General features: G+C 38.8%; 1 protein-coding gene across 2 annotated transcripts in view; it reads left to right on the top strand.

Annotated features, from left to right (window-relative positions):
• Nucleotides 1–21219, top strand: part of APPL1 (adaptor protein, phosphotyrosine interacting with PH domain and leucine zipper 1) — a 1282591-nt gene that overhangs the window by 760021 nt on the left and 501351 nt on the right. For both annotated transcript variants that reach the window (XM_044078766.1, XM_044078765.1), the window contains exon 9: nucleotides 16957–17039. In XM_044078766.1, the coding sequence (XP_043934701.1) occupies nucleotides 16957–17039 (83 nt within the window). The remainder of the gene's footprint in view (nucleotides 1–16956; nucleotides 17040–21219) is intronic.

The following is a 21219-nucleotide window of genomic DNA, read 5'->3' as shown; positions in this document are numbered from 1 at the left end:
ACACACACACACACACACACATACACTTAAAAATCCTGCATTCAACCCTGCACTAAACGGTGCATACACTACTATCTATCCACTTACCTTAACCCTAACCCTAAGGTCAGTCACTATTGCACACTCACTTAACCCGTGCCCTAACCCTAACTCACTTAACCCGCCCCTAACCCTAACTCACCTACCCTGTGCCCTAACCCTAACTCACCTAACCCGCGCCCTAACCCTAACGTACACACAGTCGCACACTTACCTGAATACGACCCGTAACTTTCCACCACAGCACTGAAAATAGCAAAGCCACAGAACCGGCCAACCGAATTCTTTCCCTAGGAAAGAATTCGGTGTTCTGCAGCTTTGCTATTTTTAGCGTTCGCTGAATAGGGGACGATATTAGAACATTCAAAGTTTTAAAACTTCGATGTTCTGATATAGACCCTATATTTCCTTTAAATAAATAGTTAACACATCTTCTATTGCTAGCAGCCTTCTGTTATCTGAATATTTATATTCCAGTGGGGAGCCATTTGTCTTGAAAATCTCAAGAGTGTATTTGTTCATCCTTTCTGTGTAGGGTGACTGAAGAGTTTTCTTTTTCAGCTGCCATCGTCTGCTTTACACACCTCTTCTCCACTCTGCTTTCTAATCCTTTCTGAGTAAGTTTATTAATCCAATCCTTACTGTACAGTTCTTTATATGGATAGAGTATTTAATACCAGCAGATATTTTATCTGTAACAGTAGGGGATTGTATATCTTGTTAAATGTGTAAATTGTGAATGTTTTATGTTGGTAAATCAATACAAAAACTTTCACAGTAGATGTACAAACATGCTATTAAGCATAAAATGGAAATAATGCTTTATACAAACATAGTTGTAAATGTATTAATTTTAAAGAAGTTTATTTTCCTTGCCACTGAACAGTTTAAAATGGAGGTCAGAGGTGGAGACTTGCAGCCTCTTGGAGGCTAGACAGTTATGGCTACTAACTTTGGGGATAGTATGTTACCTATCAGGGTTTTTTGACTATGTTAATATTATATTAATAATAAATGCATTTTAAAATTAAGATGTTTAAAGTTAAAAATAAGAAAAAATTGTTATATGTACGGTGTATTTTAAAGAACAACATTTGTATATCAGTGTAAGATGTTTTCTTGGAAGGTATTTTGCCACATGGTGTTAGAAGAACCTGTCAGTGATTCTCTTACTTTTGTTAGTCGTAATTTGAAGAAGCCTTCAGTAAAGAGAGAGAGATGGAAACTCTAAATGTTTTTATTATGTGGCTTGTGAAGTGTGTTTTTTTAATTGCCTGCTATATTTTGAACATGATTTGCCGTAGTTCTTTTGTCCTTTTTTTCCCCCATATTCACATTGTTGCTCAAATGGTCAGGAACTAGGCATGCTCCCATGTCTTTCTGTAGATTATTGGTATGTGTTGCTTGTTTTAACATAATAGATCAAGATATTATCTGTATAGCTGTTTTTTTGTACATTACCTTACTTCATTTGGCTGGGAACTATTATTTTGTCAGTTTTGAACATCAGGCCTTGGACGGAACATATTTTTTTTTCTATGAATGTAAAATAATACTGAATTTCTTTCCAAACTGATGCTCATCTCAACCTGTCATTCTGGTATCTTTCACTACCTGCATTCTGTAAACCTCAGAAATTCTTGCCTCACTGACCCCATCCTTAATTCAAGCTGATGTTGGTTTTGTTAAAGGTAGAGCAGGATGGCATAATATTTTAAGAGCAGCCCAGTGGTTAGAAAGAGGAGATTTATCACAGAAGTCCTCTGTTTTAATGGCCCTGGACATCAAAAAAGTATTTGACAATGTCAAGTGGACATCTTACTTTTAGATAGTGACCTCATCTGAATTTTCAGCTGACTGTATTAATCTACCAAGAATCTTTAGTGACCGTCCATATGAGTCCATACCAGTTACATTCCTTATCCATCTATAAAGGTGTTAGGCAAGGGTGTCCCCCTAGCCCCCTTACTTGTCCTTTTAGCCATTGAAGTAGTAGTGATCAGCGTAAGGGGATAATACAACAGACATCTGACCAAGTGACTAATAAGTGTAAGGGAGGTAAGGTTGCCCTGTTTGCAGATGACACTTTATTTCTTTTAGCTAATCCTCAAGTTATGATACCAAAGTGTTGAGAGGCTCTGCAAGAATTGAATCCATTCTCAGAATGCAAAATAAACCCCTCAAAGTCCATGCTATTGGCTCAGTCACCAGTTGAACCCTTTACTATACAGAATTAATACGGGTTCACTGTAAACCCCCCCCCCCACTCCCGTATTTTACTTATTTGAGTGCTTGTTTGGGACTGAACCTACAAGTGACTAGGGATTGTACTAACATATGGGGGATTAGGGTACTGGATTCATTCACTAGCTCTTAAATTAGTGCTTATAAAAATGATTCTGTATCCAAAGGTGCTATATGCTTTACAGAGTTTCCGGCAACATCCTGAAAAAGTGGGATAAGTGCATCCCAAAATATTTTTTTGGATTCCTTAGTTTACAGAGGTTCCAGATCAATTTGTTATTTACCTAAAGAGCTGAAGGATAAGGCTACCAAGTCTGCTTATAACCCCTAAGCCTGTTTGCTACAATACTGGGGTTATGTATACCTTTCAAGGCCTTCCCTGCCTTGTATGAGTAAATGTTAGTGGTATTAGACCCTATATTAAAGCCTTCCCTTCAACATTTTAATAATACCCCTGTCTCTGTTCATTTACCTCTACTATATGCCTTTGCAATGGGACATTTTAAACATTAGAAGGGTATAGGGAAATCTCAGTATCCTAACACTCTGTGTTGTATTTTTCATAAATTCTGAACAACTTATAACCCCAAGAATCACGTAACTTTAATATTTCCCATAGGGGCTCATCCTACATTTCAGGTTATGCAATCTTGCCTCCCATTGCAAGCATGGTTTATGACATGCTTAATTTGTTTGCTTTAGTTTTATACACGTACATCTTTTCAGACCTCTGATGAAATATCCCACAACTTTAGTCTTCTGCAGACCCATTTTTGTTTTCATTGTTTGCAGGTAAGAGACGCTACACTCTTGCTTTAGTAAATAATTCCAATGTTATAAAGATGTGACTCTCTCAATTTTATCAACAATTACAGTATGATTTAAAGGCAGAATATAAGGATGTATGTATTGGACACACAAAGGTAAAGCCCTCAAATTCTCGTCTTAACACTTTGTTAAAGTTCCTTTGCCTAACCACTTCGTCCTTGAAATGGAGACTGTTTGCCTGGAAATGCTTCCTTAGGTTATTTTTAACCCCTTGACCACCTTGCAAAGTTTGCAGATGAGTTACAACTCTAATACTGGCAGTGTTAAAATGTGGATGTTTTACCCTCTTTTGAAAATACAGTGGATATAAAAAGTATACATACCCCTGTTGAAATGCCAAGTTTTTGTGATAAAAAAAATATTACCACAATAAATCATTTCAAAAGTTTTCCGGTTTTTAATGTGACCTATAAGCTGTACAATTCAATTGAAAAACAAACAAATCTGTTAGGGGAAGAATATAAAAAATAAAAAATGTACAATAAGCTGGTTGCATAAGTGTGCACACCCTTGACCTAAAACTTGTTGAAGCACCTTTTGCTTTAATTACTGCATTCAGTCTTTTTGGGTACACACCTGCCATCAATTAAAGAGACTCTGATTAACCCCAAATAAAGTTCAGCTGTCCTAGTAGGATTTTCCTGACATTTACTCAGTCGCCTGCTACAGCAAAAGCCATGGTTCACAGAGAGCTTACAAAGCATCAAAGGAATCTCATTGTTGAAAGGTATCAGTCAGGAGAAGGGTACAAAACAAATTCCACAGCATTGGATATACCATGGAACACAGTGAAGACAGTCATCAAAAAGTGGAGAAAATATGGGACAGCAGTGACGCTGCAGGGATTTCTGGCAAGTACTGATTGTGTACTACATATGACAACAATCTCCCATATTCTCCATATGACTGGCCTATGGGGTAGGGTTGCAAGACGGAAGCCTTTTCTTACACAGAAAAACATCAAGGCCCACTAAAATTTTCAAAACAAAACATCAGGTCTCCCAAAAGCATGTGGAAAAATGTGTTATGGTCTGATGAGATCAAATTTGAACTTTTTGGCTACAATTCCAAAAGGTATATTTGGTGCAAAAACAACACTTCACATCACAAAAAGAACAACATCCCATGGTGAAGCATGGTGGTGGGAGTATCATGCTTTGAAGTTGCTTTTCTTCAGCTGGAACTTGGGCTTTAGTCGAGGTAGAGGAAGTATGAACAGCTCCAAATACCAGTCACTTTTGGTCCAAATCATTCACCTTTCTGCTAGAAAACTGAAGGTGAAGAGGAATTTCACCTTTCAACACGACAATGACCCCAAGCCTACATCCACATCAACAAAAGAATGCCTTCACCGGAAGAAAAGTAAAGTTTTGGAATGGCCCAGACCTAAATCCAATAGAAAATCTGTGGGGGTGACCTGAAGAGGGCTGTGCACAAGAGAGGCCCTCGCAGTCTGACAGATTTGGAGTGTTTTTGCAAGGAAGAGTGGGCAAATATTGTCAAGTCAAGATGTGCCATGCCCAAGAAGAATGAATGTTGTAATTAAATCAAAAGGTGCTTCAACAAAGTATTAGTGTAAGGGTGTGCACACTTATGCAACCAGCTTATTGTATGTTTTTTATTTTTTATATTTTTCCCTTTAACAGATTTGTTTTTCAGTTGAATTCTACAGTTATAGGTCACATTAAAGGTGGGAAAAGTTTTGAAAGGATTTATTGTGGTCTAATTTTTTTATATCACAAAAACCTGGCATTTTAACAGGGGTGTGTACACTTTTTATATCCACTGTATATTTTGGGGCTATGATGGAATTAAATGATTGGGCAGTGATTTTTGGAATGCTGTAGCCCGACTTTCTTGTAATGAAGAGTAAGGTCAGAAAACCCTGGTTCTGTATAATCTTTCTCAAGCAGCCCTTAAGATTAAAATCTTGTATATATAATGCTCTTATCTGCATAGGATGGACGTAATGCGGTTATCTGCAAAGAATGCTACTGTGTGGCACTGGAAAAGTCCTACTGTGCCAGTCATAGGCAATTATTGCAAGATTCACCAAGGTGTTTTATATATATATATATATATATATATGTGTGTGTGTGTATAGCAAGAGAGAGAAAATGATGAATGGTATATAGCCAAGGGAAGAGGTGTAGAATCTAAATTCTTCATATATTGGTCCTTTTTATAGACAACTTTTTTGATTTAGCCCTATCTCTGCAGGAGTGAGAACGTTTATAATGGCTCATTTCAATTATATTCATAAAGATGACCTATGCTTGAAATGTCAGACAGCATGTCACACTCTCTTTTAAGAATATCTGCATCCTCGGTTCTGGGCACGTTTTATTTTTCTACTGCTTTATTTTATTTCTATATTCTTCTTTTTTCTCTTATTAACCTCTGGAAAATTGTTTAATATACAGTATTTTGATAGTTACCTTAATTGCATTGTAGAATTCTGCATTGTACATAATATACTACATTTCTTTTGCATAGTTCTCATCCTTGCATACTGTATCATAAATAGAAATATATTTTATCTTTATTAATGTATGTGTCTAATAGCACTAATCAGGATATTCTCTATTAATATGCATGTTTAATTACACTCATCAGGATGCTCCAATCAGTCTACTAAGTATGTGTAACTTCTATAAGTTTTGTTGTGAAACCATACAATGGAATATTGAAATAAAGCACCCTGTCTTTTCGATACTAAATTTTAGATGTTTGTTGTTTATCTTTATATTTTGCAGTAAGCTGTGATAAGTCAATTGTATTTTCAGTGTTATCATATCATATTTGAATTGTAAATGACATATACAAAACAAAAGATTTTTTGTTATTCCCTTGTTGGTAACTTTGGTGGTATTTATTTACGTATTTATTATGTTTAACTGGATTAGGCCAACTGGCCCATGTCAAACCCATTTTCAATAGAAGTCAGATTAAAAAACGGTAAGAAGATTTAAAGAAAGTTTATCAAATACTCATACCAAATCTACTTAGAATAAAATAATGCAGATACAATAAAAGTAAACGTATGTTATTTACAACATCCAGTAAGAAAAAATGCCATAATATATGAAATCTTAAGAGGTTTACATTTAGAAATAAGCAAAGAATGTATGGTTCTTCTAACATTTTTACATGCTGTGCTCAACACATTTTTGTCGGGTCTGTATAATGCTTTTAGGTCATACTTCTGCAGTTTAAATAACAGCACCTGCGATTTCTAAGGTGCATTATGCAGACTTTCTGAATGCAGTCTTCAAAGATATGTGAGCTTCTTTACCACAGACATATTCATGGAATTTCTCACATCTGTATAGTATTGTTAATAGTTCCTTTTCTATCTGAACATTTCTGTTTTATGCATCTTAAATGCTGTTGAAACATTGCCAACTGATCTTTTATTTTGTAAAATCACAGCTTGTATATTCTGACTCGCATCTTGCAGCATACCTGGCTTACTCACATCATAGTATTCAGTGTTGGAGTATCTGTAATTATTTTTTTTCAGCAAATCAGAAATCTTTTCCTCTTCCTATCTCAATTCCCACATAACATCTTGCTCTAACAGCTTTCTTAGAGGAGTAGTTTTCTTAATTATTTTGGATACAAATTCTGCAGTGTACTGTATCATCTAGAAATTTTTGTAATGCAGTCATGTCTTCTGGCTTTGGCATTGACACCGATGATCGTATGTTTTTATTTTGGATCAGGTTTCAGACCCCCTGACATTAGAACATGACCCATATGTTTTAGACTTGTCACTATGATTTTTTTTTTGCATTTGTTCCTATGTAGCTTAATTGTCTCAATCTTTCAGCAGCTGTGTCAGTGTCATTTTGTGCCATTGTTGTATCTGACCCCCCCCACATGCGCACACACACCGAATTCATCAGTTACATTTACAGTACCTCCAAACCTTTCATTCACCTGGGCTCTTTGGAACACCTTTGATTCCTCCCCTCCATGATGCTCATGAAATCATAAATGAAAGTTTAAGGAATCTGTAGTCCTAATACTATTACATTAACAACGTAACAGCCGAACTGGTCCAAACTAACTGGGACATCACTTCAGTGCCCACTAACTTACTCCCTCATTCATTAATGTCCTCCTTTTTCTTCAAAACACTTTGCTAAAATCTACAGACTTCTTAAACCACCTCAAAGCCCAGTGGCTCACCACAAGAGCTGAAATCCTTAAATAACTTGTGCACCAAGTCCATTACCACAGCATAGGTTTCAATTTATTTAACTTGGAGACTTTGCTAAAAAAAGCCATAAGATGATGCAAAGCCGTTCCTTAGAAAATCCAAATCTCACCCCCACACATTAATCAGAAAAAAATATAGAATTTAGTTAAGAAAGTCACTGGCTGCGAACAGCTAAATAATTCCATAAACAAGGGAACCACTCTCACCAGCTCAAGGTCAGTCTCACTTCAGGACTTCCTAAAGGAGTTTACATATCTCTACTTACTCTCCTGCACTACTTCTAAACCTTACAACATCCCCAACCCCTGACCCTTTATCCGCCTTTCTATTTCAGAACAAGAAAATGCAAGGAGATGACTGCCCTCCTTGAAAAAGTACCAGCTCATGTATCAGTGGGTGTTGATGACCTACCCCATTGGTTCATCTCACTGTGCAGTAAATTCATCTTACAGCCCCTCACACACCTGTTTAGTATATGTCTGACCAATATTTTTATGCTTCCTCATCAGACCCCATTGGTTCATCTCACTTTGCAGTAAATTCATCTTACAGCCCCTCACACACCTGTTTAGTGTGTCTGACCAATATTTTTATGCTTCCTCTTCAGAACACTTAAACAGTAAAAGCCATCCTCAAGCAACTCAAACAAACTAGTTTAAGGATTTCCGCACCATTCCATTCTATCACCCTCGGAAAAATATTTGAAAAAATCTACATCCGACTTACCAGATACCTCTAAATTCATATGCTCTTCTCCCCTCCCAAGCATGTATTTTGGGCAAGAATAAGTACAGTGAAAGCCACGTATTCTTTCAGTGATAGCATTCTTTTTAAAATGGGCAAAGGGCATCAAACAGGCACTCATCAGCTTAGAAAAATACTTTGATGTAGTAGACTACAGTCCCCCCACCTACACCCATATCTCTGTTAGAATAAGCCCCCAAACCATCTACATGCTTATTTTTTTTTCATTTTTTTGTCTTATAGACAACTTATAGTTCAGTTATGCCTCATTTCCTTTCTCCTCTCCTACTGGGATGCCTTAGGGATCCATCCTGTCGTCCATTCTGTTCTCCCTATTCATTAATCGACAGCTGCTGACTTCCTGCACACATACTATATGCAGATTATATGGTGATTTATACATCCTGCCCCATACATACAGCTATTAAAAAATAACTAAGATATTACCACAGCTTCCCTTGGAATTAAACACCTTCTTACACAAACAAGCTCAGTGTTAATGCTTCCAAAGTACTATAGTCTCATAAATCCTTCTCCTCCCTCAGCCTCATGTGTTCTTTTTACACGATGGATCTCATTTTTCTTACTCTTTTTTTTCTCCTTCTTACTCAATCTGCTGTCCCCAACTTCCTGTTTTGTACCTCTTCCGAAAACTATTACAAGTATTGTATATAGTAAACTTTGCATCTGCCATGACATTGTCGGCCTATTACTTGGTCTGTGGCGGCTGTTGTAATCTCTCATTCCATCCAATGGAGCTCTCACGTTTGCACTCTAACTCCCATGAGCATTGCCTGACTCTTTAAAAAATTAAATAATCACTTCCATGTTCAAATGTTCTTATCTGTATAACCATAAGTGTTACTAAAAAATTATAACTGACTAACTGTTCAACACAAAGTAACCTTAGTCTTAAACTAGGTTTTATAAACCACAGTAAACGTAAATGTTGTAATGTTGTATAAACAGCTTACAGTATCTCAGTAGGCATTAAAGCAACACACATACTGCCAGCAGCATTTTCTTTTGTACAGCTGTAAACTTTCTTATGAGGCTATGAGTTGCATCTGTGTTACTTGATTGTTGAGATATATGTAAATTATCACAATACAAGTAAATAGTATACAGATATTCAATATTTCTTTACCTGCACTAGGCAGTGGTTAAATGTTAATACAATCATGTTTGCCATCATTTAGGTATTAGGATGAAATCTTCTAATACCCTATTTGTATCATGGTTTTGAAATTTATGCAAATATGTAAAAGCATTATTAGACACCTAGAGATTCAGTAGGATGTAACTGCAGAAACATCTGGAAGTGTCACTAAGCTGTAATGAGTTGACACAGATTTGTAAATTCTGTATTATGCCCTACAATTTACAACTTGTTTACTGGTAAATAGTGCTCACTTTTATTTACAGTGTTCAAGTCATGTGGATTAGAACATCTGTAAAGTTTGTCTTTTTTGAGCACAGGAATAGCATACCATTTACATATTCTGTTGATTCTATTTGCCTCTTAATGACAAATGAGGGCTCTTCTGTTCCTGATCTGTTTTACTACTGAGAGATATTAGTACTTTTGCAACATTACATCAGGTTTTACTTATGCATGATATTCTTCCAGGAAGCTTTCTAAGCCTTTGAATAAAGCAGCATAGTGAAGCAGTATGGATTTGTACAGTGTCTGGAATGCCTCTTTGACAGTGTGATTGATTGATTCCCTGCACATGCAACCTTTGCCTTTACACTGAATTTGTATTAGCATTTCTAGCTTCCTACAAGCCATGTGACCCCTTAAAGGAGCATTAACTTTTTTAAGAACAGCTATGTTCAAATGAAGACTGAACTTTATTTTCTTTTTTTAACTCGTACAACAGCAGCTTTTGACCTAATGACGCCTGTCAGGGGCAGGTTAAAGCTGTATCACTGACACCAACATATAATAGGTACTTGGCCTTAAGAGCACATGGCAAATGAGCACTGCTGCCTTGAGCTTAAATCATTGCCCGTTACTCCCTAACTACAGTTCAGACAGAACCACTGGAAAACAAAGTTATAATCACTGCCTTTCTAGGATTTCATTTCCTTTATTACTGAGGTAACAAAAATAACCGTATCTTGGTTAAAATGATTGCATTCACACAGTGATTTCCAGAAGAGGCTATAAAGGAATTTCTGATGTCACTACCCCATCTTGCTCTCAGTCACATGTTGCTACCAGCCAGAGTAATCAAAAACACCCAGGGCACAGTTACTGTATGCACATAAAATTAGCCAGTCCCACTGTTGGCCTATGGTAGCTATGGATGAATAGTTTCCCTTCAAAAGTTGGGATATCAACAGTTGCAAATTGTCATTGGTTTGTAATTATCCTTAAATTAATAAACATCCTGCAGCAAGATTTTGAAACTGAATACAAATTGTTTAAATCAATATATTAGCCAGTACACTTTGAAAATCAAATATACAAACATATGTACTCTTAGCCAGGGAAACATAACAGGCCTTGAACAAACAGAAGATATTATAAAAACAAAGGTAGCTGGTCCTACTATCCAAAATCTCTCAACTTTTGACTTTTAAGAGCATGTGGCAGCTATAAAACATTCTCGTGTATAATAAGTGAACTCAGTGGATCTTTGCAGCATAACTTGTCTTTCAACCTGCAGTTTGCAAAGTGATATTTTTACTACTCCCAGTCTGTAAACTCCACAAAGTACCCCAAATGAAAGCCAAACACTATATTAACCATACTGCAATATTGAAATTTTAAGAAACAATCACATCACTTAAAAAATCTAGAGCAGTGTCTTAGAATGAGAACACTATGAAATATTCAGTCAGCATAGTCCTTTCAGACCAGTCCCCCCCTCTTGCAGTTGGTAAAGGTGTCCTGACTCTTTGCTTCTTGCTTGCTCAAAATTTTGAAACCGGATAACATTTTCCAAAGCAAAGTTGCTTAGATAACCATAAAGATCCTATTCATTCAGTCTATCCGATCTGACATGTGGGTCTTTAAGCCGCTTGTTGGATCTGACCTGGCAGCATTGGTGCTCCAGCTTCAAGCCCCTTAAGAATTTTCACTCCCATAATGCACCAGTCCTCCTTTCTACCTCAGATCTATAGCGATTGGAATCAATCTCAATATACAGCTATATGCTCCACTTCAATTTTTTTCTATCTGGATTGTAAATCAAACTTTGTATTCTGTAGTGCCCTTTGGGGTTTCGGTTTTTCCTTGTGCTTGTACTGTAAGCCTTTCTCTACCATTTTGCTAGTTTTTCCAGTGATTGACTGCTTCTCACTGTGAACCTTTTCTTGCTGCTTTTAAGGTAAGCATTAAACATGTAGATAGATATGTAGATAGTGAATAGTTTTAATAGTTGATAGTTTAATATTTGGTAGTTTAGTAACTTAATGCTTTAATTTTATATTGATATTCTAATTACAGTTGTAATTGTGTTTTCCTCAAAAGTAGTAATATTCTTTGTTTATTACTGATTCCTTACGGGTCTTAATAGTTATTTTCTGTTAAAAATAATATATTTTTTTCCTGAATGGATAAGCAGACAAGTTTTAAAAAGCGCTCAATGTGCGGGTACAGAATACCACCACAAGATCATCATAACCTGTGTGTGGTGTGTTTGTGTTTGTGTATCCCCCCATTTCTCCATGGACTGTAAGATATGTGCAGGGTTCAGCCCAACAGCCTTAAAAGATAGAAGAAATACATTTTAGAAGGCCGCCTGACACTGGATCCAGAATTGGCAAAATCAAACAAAGTTTCTGAAAAGTCATCCAAGCATAAAGATTGAAATCCTAAGAAAAGGCATACAGAATAGGCTGCTTTAGTTACAAGCATCTATGGCCCACACCCCAATGTACACTCCACCATTGGATCCGGAGCCCTTGGATTCTATCTTGTTTCATAAGTCCCCCAGGAAACAGGTCAGATCAGCTCCCACCATCCTGACCATCTTCAGTGCTATCCATCAAGTTCTTTAAGTCTTTTAAGAGTACTTCAGAGGCACACTTGGACCTTCTGATACAGACATTTCTGACACTAGAGCTCTTCATGTTAGTCATTCTGTGCCTTTTATTTCCAAAGTTGGCTGGATCCACCCAGATGCCCCTAGTTTTGGTTTCTTCCTTGGTCTTTCCATCTGCTGTGGTGACTTCAGATCCATCCTTCTACTGGTCCTTTGGCATCAACACATACTCTTCCAGTATCTTCAACACTGGAGATCTTGGATTTGACTTTATCGGAGCTGATGGAGTCTCAGAGCCAAGGAATAAACTGGGACTTTGGCACATGCATTGGGGCCACTGGATTTATCTCCACTGTTAGTGCTGAAGTCTTCAGCATTCAAGACTTAAAATTCCAGTCCCCTCATTGAGGCCTTCCATCTTCTCAGTTTAGGGTTCCATCCACTGGCTATGACCATCTCTTCTTAGGGAGGGTCGGGTCCAGCAGCAGGGATGGTGCCCACAAATCCATTGGAAGTAGGTTTGGCCTTTCAGATGTTGAGAATTATTGCCTCGACTAAGAGAGTAGATCCACTGGTCCCAGCAGTTGCATTTCCATTCCCATGATTCCCTCTCCCTCTTGTCCTCTTCTTATCAGATGTCCATGGCTCAGAGTCTGTAAGCTTAAAGCCCTCTACACAAAAGCAGATTCAGTCCTCTGAGGACTCAGGTGACACCTTCCCTGTTGGTCTCAAGAACAGGACAAGCAAAAGGAAATGCCCAAACTCTTTGTCCTTGTCCCCCACTTCCAATATCAGCTCAGAGGATGAGGAGGGTACCCCACAATCCCCTCTGAGGAATGCCTCTTTTAGCTAACTTTTAGATCTAATGCTGCAGAGGGCAGCTTGGTCCATAAAGCCCTTTCTCAGGACGAGGTGTTATTGTTTGGGCCTTAAGAGTCTGCACTATCTGCTTCCCGCATGGTACCTCCAGCCAATAAGTTGATTGATTTAGCAGTTAGAAGGTCATGGCAGGAATGTGGCAGTTAAGAAGCTGCCCTTTGCAAGCCAGATAAAATTCTCCACCAGTGTATAAGCAACACCAGGCTAAATCCCCTGCATTCGACTCCACAATTGTGTCAGCAGCTACCTAAAGAGAGCTGTCTGAAGGCTTGATTTCTATCAGCTCACCCAGCAAGGAGTCCATGGCAATAAACAGACTTGGAAAGGGATGGCACGCTTCAGGCACCTTTGCTTTAAGAGCCCTGAACTATACCGTACATATGAAAAGGTTTCAGTGACATTTGTCATAGCAGGTCTTATCTGTTCTGAAAGCTCCCCTAATGACAGAGTCGTGAAAGCAGCTAAATGCTACCTTGACGACTATGTCTAGTTTAATGAACCTTTTTATGCGCCTTATTCACAACAGGATTGATTGAGCAGCTAAGGCAGCTGGGACTGGCATAACAATGAGGGACCATGCACAGCCGCACCCGTGTGGTTTTGCAGACCATTTCAAGGCATCTTTCACCAGTGCCCCATTTGATGGCTTTTCTCTGTTTGGCCATTCAGTGAAAGAGAGGATGCAGAAGTGTGAGCAAGATGGCAATACTCTTCAAATAGCAGGAACCACAAATTACCTTGTTCCCTGTGGTTCAGGAAGTCTAAGCATCAGTAGTTTGACTTGTTTTCTGACAGGATTGGCCATGGCAAAGGGAGCCCTTTCAACAGACACGGGCCCAGAGGCTGAAGGGGTCTGCAGTACCAGGGACATTGTGGACCCTTTTCTGACAAAAGACTGCAACATTCCTGAAGGTCTGCCTGACTGTTGCACTCTGGAGGCAGTGTACTGTAGTCTCTCTCTCTACCCTACTGCATGGCAGGCCATCACACAAGACAAATGGGTAAGAGGGATAATATCCAGAAGCTGTTCCATACCATTGTTGTAACCCCTTCCCCACCCAGCAAACCATTGCCGGACATCCCAGCCAGTCAGGCAGAAGCAGCACAAAAAGAGATTTGCATTCTTCTCAAAAAACGAGCAGTTTAAAAAAAAAAAAAAAACAGAACAATCCAAGAGGTTTCACCAGACAAATGGAGTCAGGATTCTTTTCCAAGTTCTTCTTGGTTCTGAAAACAACTCAGGCCTATTCTTAGCCTCAGCCTGTTGAAATAGTGTGTCTGGAAAACCCCATTCAAAGTGGTCATCATGCAATCAAATCCACCCATTCTTGAGGTGAATGAATGAATGTGCTCCTGAATCTCAGTAAAGTTTGCAAGAGTCAAGAAGATTCCTCCTCTGCTGCATAGAGGCCAGTCATTATCAGTTCAGGGTCTTGCCATTTGGGCACCTCCCCATGGTGTTCACCAAATATGTGGCTGTCATAGCAGCCCACCTATGACCCAAAGGATACAAGCTTTTACTGTATATGGATGTCTGGATCCTAGCTGTCCCCTCAGTAGAGTCTCTTTTGGAAGCAAGGGGCTACTTCTTCAAGCTTTGCAAATCCCTTGGAATCTCTGTAAACTTTCAAAAATCCAGTCTCCATCCAGTTCAGACAATAACATTCTTAGGCTGCCATCTGGATACTACTTGGTCCATAGTCTCCTTGCATCCAGAGTGTATCCAAACTTTGAAGTTAATGTCTCTACTACTCGAACTTCATGTGGACTTTCTTAGCCTAAAACTAACCACATGATTTGTCCAATTCTAGTGATGGCCAGTGAGAAGTCCCCCTCCACAGAGGTGACTATACTCCTGACAACATCACAGAAAGAGTCTACCCATGGAGTCTATCATAGTAAATTGATAACATTTGTATGTTTAGGATACCTTCATAACATCAGGTCTGCTTTACATGGTTGACTTTTCACAAAGTCGACTTTCATATGGCTGATACCATATGATTGACTTTTGGAAAGCCGACCATGTAAAATAAACACAAAAACACAATGAACACTTACCTTAAAACTGTTAGCAGGGGGCAACCCCCCCCCCCCGTAACATAAATATACCAACTCCAAGATCGCACTACAATGCGGAAGAGGGAAATTTTCCCATTCCGCACAGTACAGAGATAGTGGTTCCCCACGGTCGGCTTTTCAAAAGTCATTCATATGGTTTCGGCCATATGAAAGTCGACCATGTGAAGGGGACCCCAGAACATCAAACCCTTCTCAGCTTCTCCATTTTCTAGCTTCCCTTTTGGCTCAAGTTCTGATTTCTCTATGATTAAAGTTCAGCTGTGTTTCAAGAGTGCTTACTTGCTTCCCATAAACTCTGCAAAGCATTTCTCAAGGGAACCTTCTTGCTTAGACCTTCTTTCAGATGTCTAGTTCTACCCTGGGATCTTTGAACGAGCATCCTCAGTGGAACTAAAATTTCTTTCATGGAAAACTATCATTTGGTTGTTGTCACTTCAACATGAAGAATTTCAGCATTCCACACTTTATTTTAATCTCCTGCTTACCTAGAAATCCACAAGGACAGGTTCCATCCTTTCTTTCTAAGGTGCAACCTGTCCATTTACCAATGTGCTTTCCTAATTATATAGAAAAAAAACAGAATACATCCTACATTACCTTGGATGCAACAGATAGTTACATTTGTACCTTCACAGAACAAAGTCATTCAGAAAGGTAATCAACTTTTTGTTTCCTTTCTCATAAGTTCATAGGTAGCTACTAGGCTATTGGCCCAAGGGCCTACGTAAGCCTAGCCAACAAGGTTTCCTGGCTTACGCCACCCAAGAAAGTTATTTTCCTGTGCCACTGTCGAGCAGCGACACAGAAGTGATCCCCGGGTGCTAATGAAGAACTTTGCTTGACATAGATGGGTAGCCTGTTCTAGAGTATGGAAAGTCTCTGGGACAGGAATCTATCCCTCCAGCATGTCCTGTTTATTGTGGTGGCAAGGTTTAGGTCCCTAGAGCGTGTAGCTGAGAGGGATTGCGATTTCTTTAGGTGTAGCATGTCCAACAGCTCTGGGTTTGACATAGCTTTATATGTTAGGCAGAGATCACCTCGGAGTAGGCGATATGCTACGGAGTAAAGCTGGAGTTTTTTGAGACGGTCAGTGTAGGGCATCTGTCTAAGGTAAAGGTTTTGATAGTCAGTGTTGTTGTGACAAACAAAAAATGCTTGCAATTAGGATTAATAAAGGTAGGACCTTCCCATATGGTATGAAAAATTGTAGCAAGTTTTGTAAAGATTTTTGTCCTCTTAATATGGGAGCACAGTATAACCATTCAAATAAATTACTATCTTTAAAAAAAGGTGAATATTTTCACGAAGAAGCCTTGACTTTTCCAGGTAATATTATTATAAAGATTTTCTTCTGGCTGATTCACATGTTTGTTTAATATACTAAATGAAGTCCTCCTTATTAATGAACAAGCCCTGTATCAGTGTTATTGTGAAACTGGAAAGTAATTCTTATTTGAGTACTGCTTTTAGGAAAGTTAGCAACAGTGGATTTAATTAGAATCCTGTATTTGAAAATGTTTTGGTTGCTCTGTTAACTGCTTTCTTTTATCCAAGACTTTTTTTTTGCCTCTTCTCATTTTTATGTTTAGTTTCATTTTGTCAAATAGGGTATTTGCATAGTTAAATGCATTTGTCCCTGTGTTTACATACCCAGGTGAACCTGTAAGTGGGGTCCACACAGACCAATTTTCTACCCTGATTAATAAATTTAAGTAAATGAATAACATGCATACATGTAAAAATCCAAAGCTTTTTCTTGTTCATATTGAATTCCTGTTCATATCATGTGTGTGTATATATTTGTTTTCCTTTTATATTATGTTGACAGTTTTATTAATAGAGAGATCTATTAATGTATTTGCGTGCATATTTGTGTCTTATTTTCATAATTTTAATATTGTTATAAATGTATATTTTCAGATAAGTTTTTTTAAGATGGGCTCAGAAAATTTGACTGAACAGCTGGAAGAATTCCTTACAAATATTGGAACAAGTGTGCAAAAGTAAGTACTGAAAAGGTGAAAGTTACAGACTGACATTATTAATTCTCCTTTATGAATTTTTGAGACCTTTGTCAATTAATTGGCAAACTCTAGCTCTTTTGATAAATGCCTGTAGTCTTTGATAGAAGTGAGACAAGCATTTAAAATAATGATACTGTCATTTCATCCATGGTGCGGCACCATCATCATCATGTGGTTTGGGCTATAATTCAGAAAGCTGAATGGTTCTGTATGAATATGCAGTAAGTCACTGTAGCACCAGTGTGTGAGATAGAGTAGGAGGAATTAAATGCTGTGACACTAACTTAACCTGATAAATAGTAAGTAGGTCCCCAGCATAGAGATTTTACTCCTGACTTTACTGATGATGAAAGCTGGTTGGTGGTGGGCAGGTAGGGGATGAGGTTCGGTGACCAATTCCCAGTGTCTCAGTTCAGAAAGAATGATGTTTCTTGTGTGGATTTGCTCCCCACTGATGGGCTAGAGACTGCGCTGCTACATTCATACATGTGTGCCTGCCCCTCAGTCTGACCTTTGCAGCACATTAAAATGAGTGCAGGCTGGAATACTTGTGCAGTGATGTTTACATGGACGGATTGCAAGTAGGGAAATGATCAAATTTAAGAACTTAAAAAACAGTAACCTTCATGTACTTTCCCTGGCTGTAGTGGTGCTCATTAAACTGTGGTATATCAGTCAGGGAACTCTGCAGTCACAGACAGGAAGTAGCGATGCCCATTAAACTGTGGTATATCAGTCGGGGAACTCTGCAGTCGCAGACAGGAAGTAGTGGTGCTCAAACTGTAGTATATCAGTCGGGGAACTCTGCAGTCACAGACAGGAAGTAGTGGTCTTCATTAAATTGTGGTATATCAGTCCGGGAACATTGCAGTCACAGACAGGAAGTAGTGGTGCTCATTAAATTGTGGTATATCAGTCAGGGAACTCTGCAGTCGCAGACAGGAAGTAGCGATGCACGTTAAATTGTGGTATATCAGTCGGGGAACTCTGCAGTCGCAGACAGGAAGTAGTGGTGCTCATTAAATTGTGGTATATCAGGCGGGGAACTCTGCAGTCATAGACAGGATGTAGTTGTGCCCATTAAACTGTGGTATATCAGTCTGGGAACTCTGCAGTCACAGACAGGAAGTAATGGTGCCCATTAAACTGTGGTGTATCAGTCTGGGAACTCTGCAGTCGCAGACAGTAGGAAGTCCATGGAAGTTGTAAGAGGGGAGGGATTGGGCTGCCCATTACCAGGCTAGATTTGTGTGGTTAAAAAAAACACATTTCTGTGAAAATAAACCATACACATCTGTAATGCACATCAGCTTTTCACTTACAAAAGCTGCCTTTTTCTGTTCCCTTAACTACTATTCATGATAATAATGGTGTTTCAACAGCAGGAACAAGGAGTTTTTCACAGAGACTGGGGTGTCAGAAATGTTAAACTTTGGGACTAATGGTGATTCTTCATTTCCTATGCATCCATCCAAGTCGGCCATACTTTTGATGAAGCTGTCAGGATGAGAAGAAAGGTGACCAGTTTGTTATCACAGTCCTTTTTATTATCCAAGAATGAACAGGTTTGAAAGAGCATTTTAATATGTCTGGGCAGACTACTGGGAGTCCTCATAATGAGTCAAGACTCTGTGCTTACTAAGCGGACAACTTCTGATTCAGGGATATACTTCCATTTTGCTAACACACCCCAAACTAAGGTCACACAGTTGCCGTCTTCTGCCTTTCCAAAGATGCCAGCAGACCTTTAGATTTTCATCAGATGGATCACTGCAGTTGGCAGAGATGTGACATCCAGCCAGAATTCCAGAGCCGTGCACTCTCCCTCCTCTCCTGGGATGTTAACACATTTCCATTATAAAGGTGGCATGAGGTAGTATCATCTTCAGATGGGATACTTATGGCTCATAAGTGCAGATCCTGAATAGGAATTTACATGTTTACTCAAGGTCTAGTGTTCTCAGTTATCATCTCAAAATCTCAAACTGTTACTACTGCCTAAGATTATAAAAGTCCCTGTCCCTGATTTTGGCTCAAAATATGGGTCTGTTACTCATAATAAGTGCTTCATAAAACTGTCATGTGGAGAAATGAAGATGGGTTACACTTACAGAATGACAATAATTATAAATTTCTGAAAAGGCTTGCTAGTTCACATTCTCTCATCTTCTCCGGTTGATTGTACTGCTATTTTTAGAAAGTGCCGCTGATTAGTTCTGGATTTGTCATTTGATCCTGGATGTAAGAAAGAGGTTGAGAACTGTTACTGAATGATCTGACAGTTCGGCACGTACCTGTCTAATGTCCCCGATTGTGCCTCATTTCGTTTTGCTATGTCTCTCCTAAAATGCTCCATTTTTGTGATGAATCACTAATGGTAAGGTATTAAGAATATCATATTTCTTATTGTTTGGAAAATGCATGTTGATGTGAAACCTACCGTTCTGTTAATTTTTTTACCTGATTTAAGAGTAATAGTTTAAAAAAAAAAACTGTCTCTCATTTGGACCTTTTCCACTCATTGGTTTTAGTTTTGCCTGTGTTTCTTAAGCAAAGAAGTTGAGAGTTAGGGAAGTTATATGCAGCAGCTAGATGTTACACAACTGCTGTAACATTCTGTGAGCTATGCAAATACAACAACACAGACCAGTGTTTTCCATTATTACCTTTCAGATGTTCTTCATTAGATCACTGTTGCAGTAGTGTAAGCTATGTAGGTGATGTATCCTGACAAGGATCTGATGGCCAGACAGTTTCCAAAGCCTTAGGATGCTCTTCACATGTCCTAACTGCTGTAGAACTGAAGAAGAGAGGTATAACATCAGTGATTAGGGCGCCAAAGTCTCACTGCTTTCTTGACATATGAAGCATCCACTTTGCTGCGGCTTTGTGGGCTTGGAGGTCAGCTAGTGCTTCATGAAACCTAGGCAGATAAGTACTCCATTGAGGACTGCTTTCCATTTTCTGTGAAAAGGTATATCTTTTAGAAAGTGATATTATTTGTCGGGAGCTGTGGACAAGCTTTAGGGTGGATGACAGGTTGCTGTCGTAATTACCTCAAGTTTTACCTTTTAGCCCGAGGTTCCTGTCATAATTACCTCAAGTTTTACCTTTTGGTCTGGGGAAAGATTGCAAAGAATAAGGTTTTGCTATCCACTTGTCAGTCACTTTTTTCAGTAGAGTGATGGACTTGGTTCCTGGGTCCATGGATGTTCCCTTTGTGATCTGCAAGAAAAGTTGTTTGGGAGGCTTCACTTTTGAGTATGGCTTCATCTTTGTCTCGGCTGTCTGTGGGTAATTCTGCTGTGATTATATCTAGTTTCTCAGACTGTTTATCAGGTTCTCTCGGTCCATTTGTTACTGTTCCTCAGAAAACTACTAAGGACCAGGAGGCAGGCACATCCTCAGCAGCTGTTAGGCTGTCCTCTTTGGATAAGTGAGAACCACTCTTGTCAGCATCGGAGGAGGGACTGGACAAAGTGGTCCTTTGTGGAGCTGCTCTGAGGGCCTTGATTCACAGGAAAAGGATTGTTTTTTAGGGAGCTCTTTTTCAGTAGGGTCTCCCAGAAAAAGGAAGCATAGACTTAAGCATTTTCTCTTTCCTGTGTCCTCTTCAGCTAGGACTGACAAAAAGGATTGCCTGGGTTTTGCTGAATGTTTATTTAAAACATTTCAGTCTTTACATTCTGAGTCTTGTCTTCATTTAAAAAGGAGAAGATTGCTTCCATTCTCAGATTTTGATTCTCAGTCTGAGGGATGGGCATTTGACTTAGACCCTGTTTCTCAAGTTTCTACTCCATAGAGTGGAGAATCTTACTCTGAGGAATGCTTTTCTACACATTCCGCACCTAAAGAGTTGTCTTTTTCCTGATACTGTTGCCACATTGGAAAAGTTATTTTAGTGGGGAGTCCCATCAAAGATATTCCGATTTACTAGAGGTGGAGTTCCCTCAGTCTGCAGCTGTGTCTCATCTCTTGCCAGCATTTGAAGATGCTTATTTCCAAGTAGCAGTTTACCTGACCTTCAGCCACCTCTTCTCAAAAATTCTAATAAATTGTATATGATTGGCCAGACCCAGACATTTCTGTTTTCAAACCACTGGTTAGATCCTGCAGTACTTTCTCTTTCTAAACCATCATCTGCCAAACGCCTTATTTC

Source organism: Protopterus annectens, chromosome 7.part1 (genome assembly GCF_019279795.1).
Source record: "Protopterus annectens isolate FY-2018-M chromosome 7.part1, PAN1.0, whole genome shotgun sequence".
Lineage (NCBI taxonomy): Eukaryota > Metazoa > Chordata > Ceratodontiformes > Protopteridae > Protopterus > Protopterus annectens.
Note: the sequence above shows the minus strand (reverse complement) of the source record. Positions and strands in the feature narration are given on the sequence as shown.